The 11,158-nt window shown below is 48.0% G+C and overlaps 2 protein-coding genes across 4 annotated transcripts; both read right to left on the reverse strand.

The window, feature by feature from the left end:
- Positions 1-79: 79 nt before the first annotated feature.
- On the reverse strand, positions 80-7,982 carry Dqx1 (DEAQ-box RNA dependent ATPase 1). Its single transcript, XM_076833289.2, has 11 exons — positions 6,938-7,982; positions 6,512-6,705; positions 5,772-6,156; positions 5,121-5,354; positions 4,936-5,035; positions 4,686-4,844; positions 4,412-4,603; positions 1,627-1,746; positions 1,265-1,455; positions 791-981; positions 80-591 (listed from the first exon to the last, which is right to left on the reverse strand). The coding sequence occupies exons 1-11, from the start codon at positions 7,172-7,174 to the stop codon at positions 435-437; spliced, it is 2,160 nt and encodes a 719-aa protein (XP_076689404.1). The 5' UTR covers positions 7,175-7,982; the 3' UTR covers positions 80-434.
- Positions 7,983-8,049: 67 nt separating this feature from the next.
- Aup1 (AUP1 lipid droplet regulating VLDL assembly factor) lies at positions 8,050-11,133 on the reverse strand. Of its 3 annotated transcripts, XM_076833285.1 has the most exons (12): positions 10,997-11,132; positions 10,779-10,916; positions 10,549-10,699; positions 10,167-10,351; positions 9,852-9,924; positions 9,683-9,756; positions 9,373-9,439; positions 9,175-9,277; positions 8,871-8,990; positions 8,642-8,757; positions 8,338-8,456; positions 8,050-8,234 (listed from the first exon to the last, which is right to left on the reverse strand). In XM_076833285.1, exons 1-12 carry the CDS (start codon positions 11,044-11,046, stop codon positions 8,198-8,200), a joined length of 1,233 nt encoding a protein of 410 aa, XP_076689400.1. In that variant the 5' UTR covers positions 11,047-11,132; the 3' UTR covers positions 8,050-8,197. The 3 variants fall into 3 exon arrangements, with proteins under 3 accessions (XP_076689400.1, XP_076689401.1, XP_076689402.1); XM_076833286.1 differs by lacking the exon at positions 8,050-8,234 and having other exon boundaries at positions 8,431-8,518; positions 8,606-8,757; positions 10,997-11,133; XM_076833287.1 differs by lacking the exon at positions 8,050-8,234 and having other exon boundaries at positions 8,434-8,518; positions 10,997-11,133.
- Between the last annotated feature and the right edge of the window lie 25 nt (positions 11,134-11,158).

Raw genomic sequence — 11,158 nt, forward strand, 5'->3', positions numbered from 1 at the left:
TTATGACAGTTATGTCAGACAGCATAAGGCTTGACCAGGGGTGGGAGCCAGGCAAGAGGCTCCAGGAGTTGGCCCCAGATCTTTGAAATGATGTCATTTCTTCATGCTTGTTGTATATTCTGCTGCAAAATCAAAACCAAACTTGGCATCATAGAAAAATCTTTTATAGATCAAAGGGGAGTACAAGGATGGATCTGATATAACTTGGTAGAATGGGGAGCATGTCAGTCTCTGGCAAATAAGGAAAGCAACAAGAAGGCTAAGGGAAGGATTCTACCCCATATAGATTGTGGCTTACTCCATTCCCTCTACTCCTTTTAGCTTCCAGAATTTACATTGACCTTAAACTCTGGCCTTCTAAATCTTATCTGCTTTGGTGCTAGCCTGAAGGAGGACCATGAGTTGAACTCAGCTCTAACCCTTAGGTAGGCAGGTCACTGCAGGACACAGGCATCTCTGAACTCCTGGGTGGAGGAAGATTCACCCTCTGCCGATGAATCTGCCATTTCTTTCCTCAATTGGTTCAGGAGATCTCTGCTCTCACTGGGGGGCAAGTTACTCAGGAAATATGGAGGGGCCAACTCCACCAACCTGACAGAGAGAATCATAACAAAATAAGCTCTATCTTCTCTTATAAAGCAGTCTCTTGAACTTCCTACACCCCCTTCCATGAGCCCTCTTCCCTCAAACCACTAAGATCTCTTCTTCTTAAGTCTCTCTAACTTCACAGTTTTAGTTTTGGTCCCAGGTAGAGGAATGGGCAGTGCAGGAGATGTGTCAAGAAACTCACATTTGAGGTTGAATTTCAGAAACAATGGAAAGGCAGTTGTCTTTGGATATGGAGAAACTGTGGTATAGCACCCATTGTGGGGGTCTGGCCGGAGGACGGCGATTTTGGTAGCAGCAATTTGAGGAGAGCTGGGCCACATGCTTATGGGTTAGGAGCAGGTAATTTCCAGTCCCATCTGTGTCTCGGGCCACCTCATTGAAAGATAAAGATATTGAAGGAATAAGTAAATGGAAGAGGCAGAGAGTAGAAAAAAGACAAGGGGGCTGAGAAAGAATTAGTAGGGGTAGTGAGAGTTTTAAAAGTAAAAATATTACCTTTGGGTGTTGTCTCTACATAAGGTATTTCCATAGTCCCTTGTACTCCAAAAACTCAGAGGAATAGTCCCTCTTGGTTTTAAATATTCTGAATGGTACTTGCATATAAATATCTGTCTCCTCTGTGTTTATCATTCTCACCCCAAACCTTTCCCCTAACCTTGAGGAAGTATCCTGACACCAGTGCTTTCTGAAGGTTTCTGCGATTTTGTTCAGAGCCAAAGGCTGGTTGGGTCAAGGGAAGTTCAATTTGCTGCATGAGTTCTTGGAGCTCTCCCCGAAGTTTACAGGCTTGGCACAATGCTGCCCAGTTTAGACCCCGAGCCTGACACCAAGCCTCATTTGCTCCACCTAGGAGAGGAAAGAGACCAGCTACAACTGACGTCCTTGAGGCCTCCTAAAGGATATAACCTATGGCCAAAAGGTCTCCTCTTCCTGAGCTCAGAGATCTGTCAGATGGTTGCACACCACTTTCCTTTTTGAAAAATCTGGGATTAAGAAGGAGCAAAGTGGGCCACTCACTTTGTATAAAGGCTTCATAAACCTGGATCAGAGAGCTGTGGTCACCATCGGGGTGTTCCAGACCCCGACGCAAGGCAGCTTCTTCCGCACAGAGTGGAGGACGCGTAAACCCAGGGGCAACTGGAGGTTGAAGAGAGGAAGGTGGTTTGAGGGAATGAGAAAGGATAGTAGTATAGGTGTAATATTTAAAAGGTACAAATGCCCCTTTGGGACATTTATTCAAAAAACATTGGTAACTTCTGCATACTCTGCACTTTATTAGACACTAGGGATTAACACAGTTGGCCTCCATATCTATGGGTTCTACATCTGTGAACTCAAACTTAACTGTGGATCAAAAATATTCAGAAAAAAACCTGCATCTAAACAGAAAATATATGGTCTTTTTTTGGTTATAATTCCTTAAAAATATGGTGTTTACATTGTATTTGGTTTTATAAATAATCTAGAGATGATTTAGGATATATAGGAGGATGTGCATGGTTTACATGTAAATGCTATGCCATATATATATATATATATATATATATATATATTTTTTTTTTTTAAATATTGTTGATAGACCTTTATTTATTTATTTTGTTTTTATTTGTATGTGGTGCCTCATGCATGCCAGGCAAGTGTGCTACCGCTGAGCCCAGCCCCAGCCCCATATGCTATTTTATTATAAAAGACATAGGCATCAGTGGATTTGGGTATCCACAGTGGGTCCAGGAACCAATCTCCCATGGATTCTGAGGAAGGGCTGTAAATGAAGGAGTTTCTTGCCCTCAAGAAGATTAGTTGGTGGGAGAGACCAACAAGCAAGCAGACTTGATAAGTATGATAGGTATATATATGATACTTTGGAAACACAGAAGTGGGCAGCTTTGGGTGATAGGAGCATGGGTGATATAAGAGAAAAGGATGAGGGCTTTGGGGCTAATTTTTGAAATTCTGAGTAGGAATTATTAGTTCAGTGGGAATATTTGAGGCTTTGGGAATAGCATGACTATTAATCTAGGTTAATAACATGGCACATTGGGGAACTGTAAGCCACCTGAGGCAATGACATGTGGCAGAATAGCAGGAGCTAAAGCTAAAGGTAGGTATACGCAAGGTCATGAGAGTCTGAATGTGTTGTGCGAAGAAGTTTTTTAGGTGTGTGTGTGTGTGTGTGTGTGTGTGAGAGAGAGAGAGAGAGAGAGAGAGAGAGAGAGAGAGAGAGAGAAAGATATAGATATACCAGGGATTGATCCCAGGAGAGTTTTTTACCACTAAGCTGTATCCCCAGCCCTCCCCCACCTTTTCTCTTTGATACCTGGTCTCACAGAGTTGCTGAGGATGACCTCAAACTTATGATCTGCTTCCTCAGCTTCCTGAGTTGGTGGAGTTACAGATGTGTACCTACATATATCTTGATGGTAAAGAACAGCTGTTGAAGATTGTAGCTGGGTTTTAGCTCAGTGGTAGAGTGCTTGCCTAGCATGCATGATGCACTGGGTTTGAGCCTCAGCACTACATAAAAATAAATAAATAAAGGTATTGTGTTCATCTACAACTAAAAAAAAATTAAAAAGAATAGCTATTGAAGAGGAATTTTTTAATAAGGGAGTCCACACATTTGAAAATATTCACATGACTAGTTAGGAGACTACTAATTCAGCGAGCAATGAGGACCTAACATTGGCACTGACAGTGAATATGCAGAGGAATGGATTAATTAAAAATGATATTTATAAAATAAAAATAAAAAAACCTGCAGAAAGATTAGTTTAGAATTATGGTAGTAGAGGAGCAGAGGTGATGGTATTATCTGAAATTGAGAATCCAAAGAGAGGAAAAAAATTTTGTGGTGATGGGTAAAGGAGTAGCTTAATAGGGTCGTGAGTTCAGATCTGAGTTGAGATACCATGGACTATTCTGGTAGAAATGTCCAACAGAAAATGGGTCTCTCTTCTTCTCCTTTCCCTCTATCTTTCCCTCCTCCTTCCCTCTCCCTCTATAAGAATGGTACTGGCAGAGAGATATGAGGCACAAAGTTTAGATATTTTAAGTATAAAGGCAGAGTTTCAAACCATGAGTGTGGATAAACTTGCTTAGAGTTTGGTGAATGAGAAGAGACAAAGACCAAGGATAGAATCTTGAGGACCAATTTACAATGGATGAACAGAGAATAAGGGAGTCCAAGGAATAGATGAGTGGCACCACAGAAGCCTAGGGAGGAAGCAGTTTCAAAGTGGGAGTGGTCAGCACTTTCACATCAAAAGGTCGCGAATAAAGGCTTAGAAGTCTCCATTTTGAGTTGTGTATCTGGAAAGTCACTAGTAAGTTGAAAGCTGATATGTGGGCCTGCAATGATAATCCAGTGGTGAGCAACACATTACATAGAATGAGATAGATCATGTTGTATAGCTGAAGAGGCAGAGGTGTGTGGATTTCAGTAATTAGACAGAGATGTAAGCAAGAAGAGAAGTAAGAAGCAGCAGAGAGAAAAGGCTGCAGAAATTAGAGGGATAGGTGATTATGCCCTGTAGGGGATGGGAACTAGAGCACAGAGGAAAGGACAAGCCTTAGGAGCACTAAAACACAAGAGGAAGGGTTGCAGTGACCACACAAGCAGTGATTTATAGGAGTGAGGGACTGGGGGTGTAGCTCAGTGGTAAAGCACTTGTCTAGCCTGGCTTCTATCCCCAGCACCATACACACACACACACACACACACACACACACACACACACACACACACCAGACTAACAAGTGATATAATTTTTAACCCCTTTGTGGCTTAAAGCTATAAATATACCAGTGAGCATGGCAGCAAGGGTGAGCATCTCATCTACGCAGTCAAACTCGCAGGAGGCCAGCAGGGCTTTGGCCAGCTCAGGGGACAGGGGAAACTCTGATAGGATGACTCCCAGGTCTGATAGGTCCCCATCATCATCCAGAGCTGCCAGATAGTCTAAGTCTTCCAGTGCCTGCATCAATGCTTCTGGAGCTGGGGAGGAAACAGAGCTTAGAGGGTGTAAAGTCTGAGCAGGTAGGTCAGAGAGCAGCACTTGAGCAGGATGGGTGCTCACCAGGCCGGTCCAGGAAGTGGCACTCCCCTGGCTCTGCAATCTGTCTCCTCTTTAGTAGTAACACCAGGGGACTCAGATTCTCTTCACACACCCTGGGTTGTGGCAGTGGGGGAGCCTCTAGTTCTAGGAAGGACTGAGGGTACAGGCAGAGGCAGGACCCTGAGGGGAGAAAGACCTGGGAAAGTAGATTTCTCAGGGCTGATGTGCTATGACTGCTCTGCTTGACCTCATTGAGTGTAAAGGCTCTTACCTGGTGGGAACCCTCTTGCTCGAAGTCGTCTTGCCTCTGCCTGACACTTGCTAATTGGTCTTAATACTTGTGATTCTGCCCGGATCCGAGGATTGTAAACCTGTTGTCCACCCCCCAACCAAAGTCAGTACAGATCAGAGTGGGCCATTTGTCTTTAGCCCCACTCCCCCTTATCTCTCACTCACACTTCGAAGCTCCAGTCCTGAATCAATGACATGACGGATAGAAGGGAGGGAGAAGGAGAAGTCAGCCAGCCAATGAGTGACCACAACTTTCCGGGCACCCACGTCTGTGTCCTCATATACAGCCTGTATCGCTTGGCCACAGCCTGGATGAAGGGGCAGCACCCGTGGTTGAGGTCCTGGGAGAGCTAAGGTCCCCACTTCCCTGGACAAGGATTCACAGCACAGGGAAATTTCCTGAAGAGAGGGGCAGGCCATTAGGGCAGTTCTCACCTTTTAGGGGGAATCAGAAACCCCTTTTTCAAACTGATGGAAACTAAGGCCCTTCACTCTGAAAACTGTATATACTCAGAAAGTTGGGAATGTTATCATTTCAGTTCACTGAACCATAAATCCCTGCATTAGAAGTCAAAAAGTGGGTGGCAGCTCTATCCTGAAATCCTTGGTGTTTTCCCTAAGACCCCAGCAGAGTAAATACCCCCACTCCAGTATCCCATCCCCTCAGGACAGGAAGGCATACATGATTACTTTTTTTTTTTTTGCATTATTGGGAATCAAACCCAGGGCCTCATGTATGCTATGCAAGCCCTTTACCATTGAGCTACAATATCAGCCTAAGCATTTTTTTTTTTTTTTGTAATCCCATTATTTTACCTCCTCACTGGACAGGTACACAAGCACATCTCCTGGAACCTCCTTTTGACACAACTCAAGCACAGCTTGGCAGGCAGCTTCCACTGGATCAGTAGGGATAGTGTCTCTGTAGACAGGGGTGGGACTCCCACCAGGCTCTTTGGGTATGTACACAGTAGGAGGATTGCCCCAGAAGGCCTGGAGCTTAGGTTCAAGGGCTGGGTCGGTAACCACAACCACTTTAGGGTCCCCTGGAAGATTTCTCAGCTTGATATCTCGCAGCAGCCCCTGAAGTGAGTCTGAGGCCACTGACCGCTCTTGAGCCTCATCCAGCACCAGCACACCCCAGCCTCCAATGCCCCGGGATGAGGCCACCTCCTGCAGAAGCAGCCTGTCCCAGCAGAACCTGTTGACATTGGTAGTAGGCAGAGGAATCAGGATGGACACTGATTGGTCCTAGAAGTCCAGGGGAACCTCTCCTCAAGGGACCTGGATTTTGATATTGGGAGTCAGAAAAAGATACTGTGACTGACTTTCTGAGCTTGGGGAGTTATAACTATGACACCTCAACTCCACTGAGGACATCTGGTTCATAAACAGGGAAGTTAGATTTTCAAGGTGAATGTGAGGGGAACTCAGAGGCTTAATTTAATAGTTGTACTGTGCATGATTTAAAAGGGTGAACTGGGTTGGGGAAGGGTATGGACATTTCTACTTGGTGAAGGAAATTAGATTCAGGTCAGGCCTGCAAAGGACCCCACCTGAGCAGGGTGTCAGACGCTGTGCAGTTCTCCTGAGGGATGCTGTATCCAACCTCATGACCCAGAGTCAGGTCCATCTCATCAGCAACCTGCACAGCCAAGCTCAGGGCTGCCAGAGGGTAAGGCTGAGTGACAGTAACCTGGCCTTTCTGGAACCCTCTGGCTAATGCAAACTCTGCACACCACTGAGGGATCTGGGGCAGGGGTAGAAAAGGAAAATCGGTCAGAGATAGAGGGATTCAGTCAGAAGTGCTGGGGAGGGCCTACGGCCAGGGCTCCTGATTTGGGGAATTCTTAGTTCTTTACCAGCCTAGCCCATCTCCCTCTGCCCAACTCCCCTGTACCCCCGCACAACCCACCCCTTACCTAGAAAAAGGCCAAATCCCTTAGCCCCTCCCCTTGTCCACTCCCAGAATCTCCCACCACCTGGGTGCTCTTGCCAGAGCCAGGCTCTCCAGACACTAGCACCACTCCAGTAGGGCTGCTCTCCAAATGCTCCAAGAAGGTGAAGCGAGCAGCCCAGATGGGCAAGGCTCGGCGCTGCTCAAGCAGCTCGTAGTAGCGGGAAGAAAAGGGAAGCCCATCAAAGGGGTTTACAGCCAATTCAGACTCCCCAGGACTTGGGCTAGATTCTTCTGCCAGCCTAGGAGGCTGGGAGGACATGGTGGCTATCCAGCAGAACCTAAAGGAGGCAGGGCAGCTAGTAAGACCTCATATTTGGTGTCTGACACCATCTTCCCACCTCACACGGGATTCCTAACTTCTACCCTCAGGTAATAAGGCCCCAGGGTCCATTCTTTCCAGCATTTCTTGCTTGCTGGGAGACAGTGCTAGGTGTTTCTAAGGAACCATGGATAGTTAACTTTTAACCTGTAGTAAAAATCTTGTAACACAGGGGTTCTTGGGGGCAGCAGGAATGAGACATAATAATCTGCTGAAAATTCCCAAGAAGAAAATAAGTAATATAAGGGGTGGGGGCAGGACAGCAGGGTCACAAGAATCTTGGATTCAAACCTGCTTGCAGCTGTGAGACGCCTCAGGATGGCAGCCGGTTCCAAACCTACCCAACCAACCCTGACCTGCTTGAAGTACAAAGGTAAGTTCCGGTTCCACCCTTAGGCTAGGCTCAAACTCCAATCCTAAAGTTTGCTTTTAGGGTGGGGCCATTTGCTCCACTTGATTTAACCTATCCAGGAACCTATGGAAAACAGGCTTCTACTAAGACACTGAGCATGTGTGAACCCGAGAGTCCTGTGCTTGTGAAAGACATTCTGGGACTTGTAGTTTTACAGCAGCAGCTTTACAAACCTGGGTATTCATACAGTGCTGAACATCCAAGCTGGGGTCCAGCTGCTGCCTATCTTCATTTTATTTACACTTTCTCAGGATCACTTATTTTTTGGCATGAGATGATTTTGAATAGTTCCATTCTAGCCACCCCTCACAAACCTACAAGGAGACTTACCCGTGTACCCTCTAACCAAGGGAAAAGGAACCTGCTCATGGGGCTTTTGAAACCCAGAGAGGCAACAGAGACCTTGAGTGAAAACCCTGAATTTAATGTGAGATTGGGGGAGCCCCATCCCTCCCTTTTTACCACCCACTCATCCGGCCTTTTTTGAGTTGGGTGAGGGCTGCCCCCAGTCTCCGTCCTGCGGCTCTGGGTGCCATCCTGTTCCTTTGAGCTCAGTCAGCCTCCTGGGCCTGTCTCTCTCTGAATCTCCTGTGGGACACAGGGAGAGACATTGTGTAGGCTTTGTCACATTAGCTCCATAATGCCCTTTGCAACTTGCCCCTTCTTACTCATTGTCCTCTATCCCCCTCACCTTCTTGCATATTCATATAGTGCCTGCTTGCGCTCCTGCAGGCTCTCCTGACGGGCCCAGGAAGACTTGGCAAATGTTAGGGCTGTGGGTTGAGGGGTCACCAGGCCAGAGCTGGGGAACTGAGGTGATCACAATGTCAGAGGGCTTGCGAAGTCATCATCATTAAACACGCATCGAATGCCTACTTTGCAAGAGAGGCACTGTGCTAGGGTCTCAGGATCAAAAAGAGAAAGTAGGGATAGGGTATATGTAGACTGCCCCAACCTACCCTAAATCTTGGACTTGACCACTTCCTGGGTCTCACCTTTGGGGTGGAGGCTGTGGGCAGAGACTGAGTTCCCTCAGTGATGTCTTCAGGCATGAAAGCCACAGCCCCCTCAAGCAGATTAGTGATGGTCAAGTCTACACAGCCAGTTCTAGCTGGGAAGAAAGGAAGAGAGGAGAAGGGAGTCCATTCCCTGCTCATCTTCTTCCTTCACAACCCACTTTTCCTCCTTGTGTTTGTCACTGTGTGTGGCCACCCTTTCCCATACCCAGGTCTCTCTGGATGACACCCAATGGCACATGGGGCAAAACTTCCTTGACTCTCTGAGCCAGAGTTGCCAGTTGTACATCAGGAGAAGGGCCAGGAGAGGGAGGGAAAGAAGACTGGGCTGCAGGAAAAAAAAAAAAAAAGGAAAAACAGAAAAAAGAAAAAATCAGATACATGGTAAACAGAGAACTAGGAAGGAGGAGAGGCTGACTAGCTCAGAAATAGGAAATCACAATAGGCTGAAACAAAACAAAATGAACAAACAGAAACAAAATCAAAAAGCTTTGTGTATAGAGGAAACACACCTGACTGGGGGCGCTGCCTGGGGTGTCTTTGTCGCTTCATGTGTTCTGCTTTGTCTGCTGGTGTGAGGCGTGTCCCTGTTTGTCCCAATTCCTTGGCCAACAACTAGGAAAATTGCAAAGTTTTAAGTGTCAAGACCTTAAGACCTCCTACTCCTCTCCCTAAGGAGGTACTTCCACCCTGCCTGTGTACCCTACCACCTGTTGTACTCGAAGTGCAAACTCCTCATTCCCCTCCCCCAGCTGGCGATGAACAGGATGAAGCCACCTGCAAAAAACAATCCAGTGCCATATTAGGGAACTCAGCATAGAGACTGTCATCTCTTCCTTACTTTGGTACCTCTTTTCATGGGACAGTGATGGTGAGGGTGGGGAAATAGTAAATGTTATTGCCTCTGTGGTTGAACTTTGATAATAAAAAATCTACAAATGGACAGAGCAGAGGCCACTACGTCCTTGACCTTGAGGTGAGCCTCTTCCCCAGCCACCAAAAAGCGAGGATAGTTAATACCTTACTTGATACACCGTGAAAGGGACGAAAAGTGACCACAGCAGTTCTGAGACCCAGGAGGCATCTGACACCGTCTGAGGGGAGGGTATGAAGTGAGGCCTAAGCCAAGACCAGGGGTGGGAAAGTTCCCCTCCAAACCCCAGAGATTCCCTGTCTAGCACACACTCACCACAGAGACCAGGGGCCTCTGAACTTGCAAGGTAAGAGGCTGTACCACATCCTGAATAGAAAATGGCCAGGAACTAGAAAAGAAAAGAGAGACTAGGATGAGAGTCCAGGTAGCCCAGCCAGCAGCTCATACCCAACTTAGAACAGTAAATGGTCCAGCTGCACAAGCAGATAAACAAGGAAGAGATCCAGGGAAAGAACTAAAAATGACAAAAAAAAGGGAATGAACTAGGACTGAATGGGACAGGCTGAAAGTTTTGAAAACTAAGTGCCCACCAGCTCAACCAGTTGGAGCCAGATATCTGTGCTCTCTCACCTGAAGCGCAGGAGTCCTTCCCGGCCATTGGTGGCCTCTTCCTCAGGAAACAGCAGTAGAGGGGTAGGGGGAAGTCTCGTGGAAGCACAGAATCTCTTGAGTGACTCCACCAACTCCCCCTGCCTATCCATTTCCATGAAGCCCCGAGACCAGCACACAAAGCTGGGGGGACTATTGAGCAGAGGCTGGGAAACGGGAGGAGAGAAAGCAAGAAGAATGGAAGTAAATGAGAAAATAAATGAGATAAGGGGTAGTGGAGTGGGGTCAGGGGCAAGGCTCAGTACCTCCCAAGAGAAACCCCAAGCCAGGAGAGGTGAGCCTTGAGTTTGGGCCCAGTGATCCACCCGGTGGCAATCGGGGCCTCGCCCCCGCCCCCACTCACGGTGCTACAGGTGGTGAGCAGGTTGACTATGTTGTGATCGAAAGGTGTCACGTGGTTGGAAATGAGGACCCTGACGCGGTGATCCCTAAGTCCGGAGTCCTCCTGCCGAGCCACCAGCCCCAGCACTGCACACATGGTCCGTACCACGAACCTGGGAATACAGGCTGTGGTGACTGTGCGATCTCCGGCCGGTCCCAGCCCAGAGACTCCCAGAGTGCCCGAGTCGGAACCTGCGAAGGACGCTGTCCGGCAGCGCGCAGCTGACCAGGAAGACGTGGATCCCCAGAAAGAGACGCAGGACGAGGAGGCAGAACCCGATGGGCGCGTAGAGCAGCAGCGCGAGGAGCAGGAAGCCGTCACCTGGGAGCCTGGGGGCGAAAGGCGAGGTGATCAAGTGCCGAAGGCCGAGAAGACGCGGGAGCCGGCCTCTTCTCTTTGGAGCTCTTACCGGTGCGAGTCAAAGAGCCGCTCCGGCCCCGGGGCCGGGGGAGGCTCCATCGCAGCTGCTTCAAAGAAGCCCTGCCGCCGCCGCCGCCGCCGCCATCTTCGCGCCGGGCCGCAGGGGCTCCTGGGAAGGCGGAGTCTTGGGGCATCAGCCCGGGTGCCGGGA

This window comes from Callospermophilus lateralis, chromosome 14 (genome assembly GCF_048772815.1).
Source record: "Callospermophilus lateralis isolate mCalLat2 chromosome 14, mCalLat2.hap1, whole genome shotgun sequence".
NCBI lineage: Eukaryota > Metazoa > Chordata > Mammalia > Rodentia > Sciuridae > Callospermophilus > Callospermophilus lateralis.